Source organism: Labrus bergylta, chromosome 20, assembly GCF_963930695.1.
Source record: "Labrus bergylta chromosome 20, fLabBer1.1, whole genome shotgun sequence".
Classification (NCBI taxonomy): domain Eukaryota; kingdom Metazoa; phylum Chordata; class Actinopteri; order Labriformes; family Labridae; genus Labrus; species Labrus bergylta.
Window position 1 is genome coordinate 16071863 of NC_089214.1, and position 11697 is coordinate 16083559.

Below are 11697 nucleotides of genomic sequence, written 5' to 3' on the forward strand. Positions count from 1 at the left end.
ACTGAGGTGCACCACCCAGGTGCACAATATCAAATTAAGCGGTTCCGCCCCTCTCTACCTGAAGGCAACCTAAGTGGGGAGAAATGCTGCATTCATGTGATGCTCGGGTGGTCCAAGGTTCCGAGTTTGGAAGTCGTTCTTCCGACTTCAGTGTGTTCACATGATTTCAGTTCAGAAAGTCTGAATGTTGTAACAATAACACAAAACAGCGTTGATGGTACGAAGAAGGTCAGTGAAATGTAACTGTTAAAAGTTATATTTGAGCAAAAAGTTGATGTGCAATACCGGAATTAATTAAAAGAATGTTAACATTAACAAAACATATTTTGCCCCTCATTTGATGACGATTATGACGTCAAGTCGGGAAGTCGGACAGCTCATTCTTTTCCGAGTTTCCGAGTTGTTGTTCCAACTTGAGCAGGTGTTCATGTGCATTTTAAAACTCGGAAACTGGTTTTTCCAATTTGTCCGACACCACATGAATGCAGCACAATTACAAGGAAGCAGGAGGAGCACTGAAAGTCAGGGGTCATCACAGTGGAATGACATAATTTAAATGGGTATTAGTTTGCTATCAATTTTATGAAATGTGAAAAGTCTAAATTTCAAGATCAAAAAGCCCCAGTTATGTCACAAGAGCCAGAAATAAAGGTAAAAAAAAAAGGTAAACCCAAGTCCAGATTCAAACTGATGATTCATTTGAACAAACAGGCAAACATGCAAAAAATAAAGCTCACTTTTCCAGAATAGAAAACCAACAGCCACGCTGAAACTCTATCACACAAACACGGGGTAAATGTGACAATCACCTGACACAGACGGGAGGAAACAAAGGGGGCAATCAAACACAGGTGAGGACAATGAGGGCAAACAAAAATGAGACAAATTCAATTTGTAGGTTGAGTCTCAAGTCATTTGATTTTTGATTTGAGCGTGACGTGTCCAAGTCTTGTTACATGCGTCCAAACGAATACGCTGACACCTAATCATTGTGAACCTCCTGCATGTTCTACTCCATGTCATGTAACAGATGCTTTGATTTGATTCTGGAATCAAATCAAAGCCGAAGGTCGAGGGTTCAATCCCCAGCTCCTGCAGCAACATGTCCGATGTGTCCTTGGGCAAGACACTTAACCCCTAATTGCTCCCGCTCCTCGTATTAATGGGTATGAAGTGATTAGTTCCTTCTGATGGTGTAAAAGTGCTTTGAGTAGTCAGAAGACTAGAAAAGCCCTTTACAAGCTCAGGTCCATTTACCATTTGGTATGTGTTAGTCCAAAAGCTGTTTTTTTGCCTGAGACACACATCATCAGATGACAGATGTCTGTAAGTGAACGCTGGTTGTGTGTTTGGGGTATAAAACTTTTACTGCAACAACTTCGTAGTATGCATCACAGCTGTGGGGAAATCACAATCACATTGAGTCTATAAAAAAAACACATCATCCACAAATAGATTCAATTCATCAGGATATATCTCTATAACCCTCAGATAGACATACAGCTGTTTTATTAAGTTAATTAATTTATTTCAACGTGCCATACACCAAAGGTTGCCGAGCCCATATGGGCTTACAAGACACTGACAAACATAACAAACAATAGCAGCTAACGAAAGGAGAGAAGAAGAAGAACAGATACACTGCACATACAGGGACAGGCCAAATATGAACGTCAACCAGTTTCAACACTCGTTGAGCGCCGACTGTAACATCAGTGAATCAAACATGAAGTGTCCTACAGCGACATGAGCGAGTTGAACACCTAATGTGTGAACAAGTACTAATTGACAACAGGTCAGACACAAGTTTGCATATATTGAGTCTCCATGAATTGAAGTGGCACTATTAGATAAGAGTCTCATTCATGGCACTGCTGGAACTGTTGCTCCATTTTTCTGAAAGAAATTAGGAAACTCTTCCTCAATCTGTTCAACATGGGTGAAGCGACTTGTGTGAACAGCCGTGTTCTAATCAGTGTGACTGGTGTTAAGTTTCACATAATTCTCAATAATTGCGGTCTGCAGGGTTTGCAGAGGTTTGGTCTGTGGCGCAAATGTTCATTCTCTAAAGAGAGGAAGGTCACGTTATCAAAGCTACAACTATTGCTTTAGAGAAGGATTTGCAATATTAAGACAGCTGACACTTATTGATACTGAATATAAAACATTACAACTTTATGCAAGATCACGGTTTTGTATTAACACAAACAGCTTTAACAAATTCTCCCTGCAGAACACTTCGGAGGAGAGCGTTACTGTGAGCTGAGTTTGTGTTCTCATTCCAGGCACAGCAAGGACTCGGATTAATTACTCAAGCAAACAAATAATGGAGCCAAACCCAAAGCAATATCCATTGGTGTCCAAGTAATGTCCCAATGTCTTTTTTTCCAATGTGGGCGTTCACAACCACAAAAACTTCAAGCATAATAGGGCTTTACTTTACTCACACTTTTAACAGTATGCTGTTTGAGGGAAATTCTTTTAACAGTGCAAAGTAGATAAAAAAAAAAGTCAAGGATCAACTGGATAATTGTTCTGAATAAACTTGTGAGTTGATTGTAATGTTATGAACTTGCTTACCATACATGCTTAGAAAATGTATTTTTAGGGGCTTAATAAACTTTCCTTAACCTGTATAAAACAAATGGAAAATTTAAGCTTTGGTCACAGAAAAAAGGTTAGCAAAACTGTGCCATGTTTTTAAGCCACTAGGTTTGTATAACTGGGACTTTTTTAGACTTAGGTCCTTTAGAACCTTCAGATCGGAAGAATGTTTGAACAGTATCAAGAAGCAACTAAAAACTCACCTGCACAGACAACTCTTCATGTAACCCCTTATTTTTATGGTAGGCTGAAGCCCTGCGTCGACATTAAGTTTTCTGATTATTAGCTACATGAGTTGAACATTTACCCAAATGCGGCTTAAAGGTCGCATGTTATGCAAAATTCAGTCCAAGTTAATGGTAGATTAAATGTTGAATGGTTGATTTAAGAACACATATTTTCAATATTATGAATATAGTGATGAAGCCCTATTGAAGCCAACAATTAATCATTAGCTTTGTGGCTACAAATACTGAAATATATTTCCAAAAAGTACCACTACTGTTTCATTAGTAGTTGTGGTTAAAACATAATCATTCAGTACTGACTCCCGGCAAGGCTCAGACGTTGTCAAATGATAGGCTATATGCACATACAGTATTAACTGAAATAATGATAAAACACATACTGGAAAGTTTGGTCTTTCAGTAAGAAAAGTTGTGTGTAGGACTATTCTGTTTGGAGATTTTCAATAAAAACATTTAAAACAGCAAGGTATCACTTTTTTTCATGTGGGTCCTGAGGGGCTCATATGAACAAAGGTTGAGAACCACTGATGCAGAGATGCTTGTTAAGGAAAAATAGTACTTTTTTTTTTTTTTACATTAACCTGGCAAAATGTTCTTTAAAAAAAAAGTCCTTAAGTAAGAAGGACTGTAGTGTACCCTTCAGCATGATTTGATACAGTGCCACTGTGGAGACTACACACATTTTACCTATATATGGTTCTGGCTCCCTCTAGTGACTTGCCAATATACTACAGGAAAACCTTGTGAAGGGACAAATCAGGGACAAATTAGTGCGAACGTGTTTGGTAAACAATGTCAATAGGACTTTTAACACTGATGGGAAAGTTGGTTTAAATCCTACAGTGCACTCCATTGTTGGCAAAACTGATGGCAAAAAGAGATTGTTATAAGAGTAAAACAAAGCCAAATGCTTAACTTACGTTTTGAACCTGTTATATTTATACATGTATAAAAGAAGGGTAAATATGTTATCAGAGTCATTGTAGTCACAAAGTATTACAAAACTTTGTGGAAGAAAAAGGCTGATTCCATCCCCAAGTAGGCTAACAGAATGACACGTTTGCGGGTAGCCTAGCATAGGTGTACACTTTATGTAAATATAGACTATATAAACACAAATCTATAAAATATGTTTGATCCCCGGGATAATATAATATCATAACGGGGCGGTAGTCTAATTCTTGTGGGGTCTTTGAAACGAAAAAGTGCGAGAACCAGTTTTATTTATTTAAATATTATGGGCGTTACATAGCGTCGACGACGACGTGATGACGTACATACGCTCAGTTGTGCAACTTCTTCTGGGTGACGTCGTCTGTCCTGCACGTTGACATTGGGGATAGTAACCGGACAGAAAACACTTCTCATCTGACTTTCTCCCAAAGGTGAGTTTCCTTTATTTCTCTCGCTCTCGTTACATAGTCGTCCTCATGTTGAAAACCTGTCAGACGGATACTGAAAGAGGTGTCCCAAATGTAATTTTGAAGTATGACTTTTAGAAGGAGGTTAAATCTTTAAAAGAATGTAGTCAACCTATCAGCTAACGTTAGCATAGCCGCTAGGTAGCCTGACTTTCTGTGGATAAAATTAGTAAATGTGGGTAAATGCTTAGCGTGAATAGCAGGCTGATTTATGCATTTCGTTTCTTTTACTTATTGTAATCACAGTGTTTGGGTGTGTAATTGTTTATTACCACTGTTGCCAGGCTAGTAGCCGGAGTTTACTAGCCTGTTAAAGCTTGAGTGTAGAAGCTTCCAGGCTGAATCATTGAGGTTATCTGAGGATACACTTCTCAATGCAGCCAAACATGTGACGATTACATTAGCCATATGAACTCAGGTCTCAAAGACACATAACAACAGGCTAACGATAGATGCTGTGTAATAAAATGCTCTTTCTTGGGTGTCTAAGGGGCTGAGCATTATTTTCGCTATTGCAACTTAGATAAGAGATTTAACTGGTTTTCCACCCCAGCATATCTTAGGTGAATTGTGTGTGGACAGCCTAAATGTTGTGTGTTTTTGTTTCAGAACAAGGCAGGATGGGAGCCTCCATGTCTACACCAGCTGCCCCTACAGTCCAGGCAGAGGCCATGATGGCCACCCCACCTCAGGGCTGCCCCATGCACCAAGAAGCCAAGCCTGTCAAAGGTGGCTTTATGAGACTCCTAACTAGCATTACGTCATGATGTTACTGTATTACATCATGTAATAATGTTGTTTTATGTGTTTGTATCTTACTTTCACAGTGTCTCCCCCTTCTGAGTGTCCCATGCATCAATCGCAGCCTGTGAAAGGTAACAGTTATAAGATCAGATGACATGCAGGCCTCTTCATTATTTTTGTCACAACACATTTGTTTTGTTTCAAAGTTCATTTTTTAAATGCTTTACCAGTTAATTAAAGCTGTGGCCTAATATGGTTGGAGTTTTTTTTTTTTTTTTGGTCCCCTCTTAAGTCTGAACCAGTTGCTTTTGTGTCCCTTCAGTTACTCCTCCGCCAGAGTGTCCAATGCACAAAGCGGAAGCCGGTCCAGCTCACCAAGACCGGGCCTATGAGTTCGTCGAGTGTCCAATGAAAGGTGCAGAAGGCGCGAACAGCGACATCAACCCTGCAAACATGGTACCTTTACCAGTATGGTGTATGAAAGGGGGGGGGGGGGGGGTTGAGGGACAGGGAAGGGGAGTGAGAGTGAGAGGACAAGCAAATCAGGAATAAATGTTAAATCATCAAACATATTTTTTTAATCTCTCCAAGCAGTAATCATGGCCATACCTTTTTGTGCTGTTACTTGCAGACTGAATTTATTTTCTCCTGGATAAGCTACGTATGTCTTTAAACTATGCGGTCCTGCGTCTAAATCCTGTTTTGTTCTGTTTTGCTCTGTTATTCAGATGCCTCCTCCAAACCAATCACCAGCTCCTGACCAACCTTTCAGCCTGTCTGTCAACAGAGAGGAGTCCCAAATACCTCGCCACAACGCTGAGAAGAACTGGGTTTACCCTTCTGAACAGATGTTTTGGAACGCCATGCTGCGGAAAGGGTCAGTCCTTAATCAGCCTTTCTTATGTCAGCTCATCACTGCAGGTGTTTACAGAAACATACCCCCAGTTTGTAACGTCATTTAAAATTATTTAAAAAAACAAAACATTTGTCTGTTTATCTTAAAGGCAGTATGAAAAAGATTCATCTATTGCGGTTTGAGAACAGAACTTTAACCCCCATCCCGCCTCACGACACCAAAAGCTTAGCTTAAAAACCTGTATACCATCCGTCAAATATTTTTTATAGTTTTTGACCTCAAACGGTGCAGGATGTTATTAGCTGGAGGCTACAAAACCACTTTCTAAATGTTGACGCCCTCCAAGACACGGCAAAATAAGAAAATATCAAAGTCAAAGTCTGAGTTTTGACAGATACAGACGGAGCAACCCACATGAAGATGATGAGAAGAGATCATTGAGAGAGATGTGATCTTTTTTTTTCCCTGAAGAAACTGATGCTTATATTGGGTTACTTTTGAGTGTAACAAGTAATATTAGTCTGAAATTTGAATACCTGTTGTTGTGGGATTGTTGCGTTAAAGGATCAAGGCCTTGAAGATCATGGTCACGACATTTACAATAAAACGAGCCATGGCGTTGCATTTTGTCAGTAAAGCCATAAATGATGATCCACTCTCTTGTTTGGGCTGCAGGTGGCGCTGGCGGGAGGATGACCTTGCTGCTAAGGACATGACCAACATCATTAAAATCCACAATACGAACAATGAGCAGGCCTGGGAGGAGATCCTGAAATGGGAGGCCATGCATGCAAAGTGAGTCAACAACAACTGGCCCTCGACAACAAGAGCTTTCTTATTATTACCCTCACTGTTTTCAAACAACTATGTCCAATGGAAGAATCAATCGTAGCATCAAACAAACATAACAACATCACAACCTCAGTGTGTACATGATCTGCCTGAAGTATTGACCGTTAGTTAATGATGGTTTCTTTTTTTTTTTTGATCGCAGGGAATGTCCATGTGGGCCGTCTTTGAAGAGGTTTGGTGGAAAAGCCAAAGAGTTTTCTCCCAGAGCTCGCGTCCGTCACTGGATGGGGTGAGCTCCTTCAAACTACATCAGCCTTGATTTTAATCCCCAAAACTAAGACGTTCAGAAACAGTTAATTTGTGTCTTCATTCCTTTTGTATTAACACGAAGACATTAAACTTAAAACTATTTTTGTTTACGTTTAAACCTTTAATCCACTTGAAGCAGGATGTTAGATGTTTAGACATCATTTATTGAAGAAAAGTTTGAATGTTCTACTTCCTGTTCTTCTTCTCCTTTCCTTAAACCCAGTTTTCAAGCATAGAAACATTATATGTACCTTCTATACAGATCTGATACTTCACCGGGCAAGATTGTTCAGATAAAAACATCCTGTGATGTTCAATGGAGATCTCACAGTCAAACATGTTTTAGTGTTATTTCACTGTGATTGAAATGCTGCTGCTGCTGTGTGCATCATTAAAACATCATTTTATTTATTTAAATTAATTATTAGTTTATTTGATCAGGGACAGTGTACAAAAACATTAGTCTCAGAAGAGAAGAGAAGCTTTGTAGCAGGTTTAGCTAACTAGCTAATTTCCATCGGTCTCCCTTGGCAAACGATGGCAACAGTAAAATACAAATCACACACACACACCCAACATATTAGTTAATTGCCACACACGTACCCCAAATCGTGCCTCCTGCACATTTGGTTTGACGTTTTACCACCAATAAAAAAAATAAATAAAGTCAGCGCTGTCACAACTCAGATGAAGTGACTTTCTTTTTCTACAGTTCCTTTCCGACATTTAAATTGTATAATCCTTTTCATACAGTCCCATTAGTTATAGCTTCCATTGCTGCTTCAAAGAAGCGCATACCAGCGTCCAGTTCAGACATTAACAGCTGTTGCTTCTCCTCGTTCTTAGCTACGAGTTGCCTTTTGACCGCCACGACTGGATCGTTGACCGCTGTGGGAAGGAGGTGCGCTACATCATCGACTACTATGACGGCGAAATCAACCAGGAAACCTACAAGTTCTCCATCCTGGATGTACGTCCCGCCTTTGACTCCGTAGACGCCGTCTGGGACCGCATGAAGGTGGCGTGGTGGCGCTGGACCTCCTAAAGGACACACACACACACACACACACACACACACACACACACACACACACACACACACACACACACACACACACACACACACACACACACACACACACACACACACACACACACACACACACACACACACACACAAATACATAGGTCACACATTCAAGGACTGTGAAACTCCTTTCTGCTCTCGACGTGGTGTGAGAAGATACCTTACTCAAGACTCATGAAGAAAAAGTAAATGACATGTTCCTTTTAGCAGAACCTCATTCAGTAAGGCTGAAGGAAGCTTCATCTGCTCATCATATTGATCGATTAAAACTATTTGTTTCACATTGCTGTTCACATATTTCACTTACAGCATGTGCATCTAAGCTAGTGGAGGTGTTCGTCAAACAGGTCACATGTGGCTCCCTGCCTCTGAACATGCCTCTACATAAAATAAATAAAGAATTTACTTGAAGGAACACTCCGACTTTTGTACAGAATTGACTTCAGGAGTTATCTCTCCATGTCAAAAAAGTAGAGCTTTGTCAAGTCAGAGAAAAAGAAAAGTGATGACAGACTTGTCTTAGTTTTTAGGACTGGAATCAGCAAACTACCTAATGAATACAGATAAGTTTGCATAACCATCCACCAGATATGTGTGCGCGTTGCGTGTCAACTCAAGAAATTCCCGCTGTGACAAAATCATCCCGAAAGCATGAGATAATACAATGCATGTGGTCTAAAACCCCTTATAAACACAACGTTCTGAAAATAAACCGGATGTTTTAATCTTGTTTCGGTGTGTGACTTCCTGTCCCGCTCGTTCTGCTCGCTGGTAAATTGATGCGTCGTGCTCCGGCACCTGGCAAAAAAAATAGAAGCCTTGGCAGATCTGCTGTGAGACGCAGCGCAGCGGAGCCAGCGGAAACTCGAACATTGAATAAAGTAAGAACCTTTCAGCTCTGCTACCGTGGTAGAGGGGACACACAGCGAAACACGTATCTGGTGGAATTTAGCAGTAAGAGAGTCAAAAGAAAGATGTGATTGACATGCAGTGGAGGAAATGTGAAATCAAGCGTTTCTGTACCCTTTTTCTAACTGGTACTAATAGTCAGGATACACAAGCATCTCCTGATTTCTCTTCTTTTTTTTAGCATCCCTTCTACTCTTAACGGTTCATTTATGGAAATGCAATACTATATAAGCAGGAGATCCCCTTAACTTGAGAGATTGAGGCTGCTGTGCTGCCGAATTCCCTGTTTCTACATCTCATGGCAGCTTTAAATATACAAGTAGATCTTTTGGAGCAAACTCTGACCTCTAAACAAATTACTTAAAGTAGATTTTATTCACTTACAGTTAATTCATACATACATAATTCCATGAAAATATAACTGTTGGTGATGTCAGACAAACCAGACACAGACAATGTAACCTGGTAACTGGCTTATCGACGTGAACAGAGCCTAGTATGTTATTTTTGGGGGGATAAATCGGATAAATGTTCCGCTATGGAGACTGAGGATGTTCAGAGGGCCGAGCTTTGAGTTGAGTAGACTTGTATGACTTATCTCTGGTGCACCCTCCCAAGAACGTCATCAGATATGTCATACTTCCCACATATCGAAGGGTTTTTGTTTCACCAAGGATGATTATTCTAACTGGCGAGGATGGGTTTGCCACTTTTCCTTGATGATTGTGGAGCGGGTTATGAGTGTGTTTGTCTTATATGGATACGGGCGGACCGCCAGGATACATAGTTATATATTTCTTTTAAAAAGGACAAGGATGATTAGACTTGCTGTTTGTTCTGTAGGAGGAGCAGATGATAGAAGCTTGTGTTGAGGTAAATTAATAGCTGGCTATCAATTTCAAAAATTCTCTTGTTCTGGACACATCATATACTGTTTTAGTTTTCTGATTCTCAATAAAAATGTTAACAGTTAATTTCAGATGGTGTTCATCAGATGTGCATTTGTTTAAATCTACATTTGCTCTTGCATTGTTTAAGACATTTACAGTGGAACATTTCATCTCCAGCTTCTACTGTCCTCATTCTATGTTTCAGCTGTAGCATTTTTTTTCTTCTGTTCTACGGTTATCTTGTTTTCTATTTATTTTTGATGACTGAGTGTACACGTTCTGTGTACAAAATCTTGATGCTTTTGTTCCCAGATACAGTGTTGTTGGATCTAAAAACTATTTCACCAGCTCTGGTGGTTAACTATCAATAAAGCTGGATACCTTCTTCCTCTGAATCTTTGTCTCTTGGAGGTGTCTACTTCTGCATCAGAACATGGCCAACACCTGGCATGGATGGATCAGCAATTATAATGCACAATAGACCTGGCTCACAGTGGGTCTTCACCTCAAGTGAACTGGATTTGTTTAAGTTAAACCTCTGTGCTGGCTGATTTAGTCTTTCCTTAACAAACTTGGATTACCATTTTCTCATGGAGCTGGCTAAAGGGAGAAGGGGAACACGTAACATACAGAAGGGACCAACAAACCGCTGACATCTGGATGAATTTACTCATGAACCCTTTGTTGAGCATACCAGAGGCCAGCTGGATATTACACTCTCCATAGAGGTGGCTTTTAGCGCCATCTGCTGGACGTATGCAACATTACAGCTGTGCCTATGTAACCATATTGACATAGCTTTACTGCATACTTAACCAATATTAACCCATTTACAAATAAAACTTTGAAACACAGACCTGGGACATCAAGTCCTGTGTGTGTAATTATAACTATAATATTCAAAGCCACAGAGCATTACACTTTACGTGGGTTCACTTTGAGTTAACATACCAGTACAAATGAACACAAGGTTGTTACCAACAAGTCAAAAGACAAAGAGGTAGAAGTCGACTTGTCATAATGTAGACAGTGTATAGCCAGAGATGTGCTAATATGTATGAGGCAATAGTACATAAATAACATTAAATTAGAGTATCAAAAAAGAACCCTTAACAATTTATTTGAATGCAAGACAGTTGATGATTTGCATTGACTTCAAAACAACAGTAATAGGATTTTGGTATTAAACTTTAATACACATGCACACACACATGCACAATCACACTTTTTCTCTACGCCTTGATGCATTTCTTATGCTGAACAAAAGAGGGAGGTATTTCACTAGAATTGATGTCACTGATTTGTAGAGAACCAGCACAAATAAAATAACTCCCACATGATCAAATGTTAATCTTATGCCATGAAATAAACTTCAAAACCTTAAAATTAAAAACCAATCATTGTCACTTTTGGAATTTTAAATACTTTAAGCAATGTTCCTGTACTTTCTTCTTATTTACACCAAATGGCATTTCTTTATTCTTTCTTTCTCATTTTTTAAAGATGATTTTTGTTGGGGGGGCCTTGGCCTGGATTTGGACAGGACAGTGGATAGAGTAAGAAGTCAAGAGGGGGTGAGAAGGAAGGAAACGAGCCGCAGGTTGGACTTGAACCTAAGGCCGCCTGCTTGGAGGACTATTGCCTCCATACGCAGGGCGCAATCTAACTGCTAGGCCATCTGCGCCCCTAATTTATTTTCTAGAAATTAAACTCATTATTAAAGCTTGTAATTTACAGGGGGAAAAAAAGAAGTGAGAAGTGAGGACCTGACAGTGAGCTGACCTCTTGGAGTCTCCTGCTGATTACCTGGCAACTGCTCCAGGCAAAGATAAACTGA

At 39.8% G+C, this 11697-nt stretch overlaps 1 protein-coding gene across 1 annotated transcript; it reads left to right on the forward strand.

Annotated features, from left to right (window-relative positions):
• Positions 1-4133: 4133 nt before the first annotated feature.
• On the forward strand, positions 4134-10255 carry hccsb (holocytochrome c synthase b). The gene is made up of 8 exons (XM_020639816.3): positions 4134-4237; positions 4883-5002; positions 5101-5148; positions 5340-5473; positions 5746-5894; positions 6549-6668; positions 6868-6954; positions 7821-10255. The coding sequence occupies exons 2-8, from the start codon at positions 4894-4896 to the stop codon at positions 8017-8019; spliced, it is 846 nt and encodes a 281-aa protein (XP_020495472.1). The 5' UTR covers positions 4134-4237; positions 4883-4893; the 3' UTR covers positions 8020-10255.
• The last annotated feature ends 1442 nt before the right edge of the window (positions 10256-11697 follow it).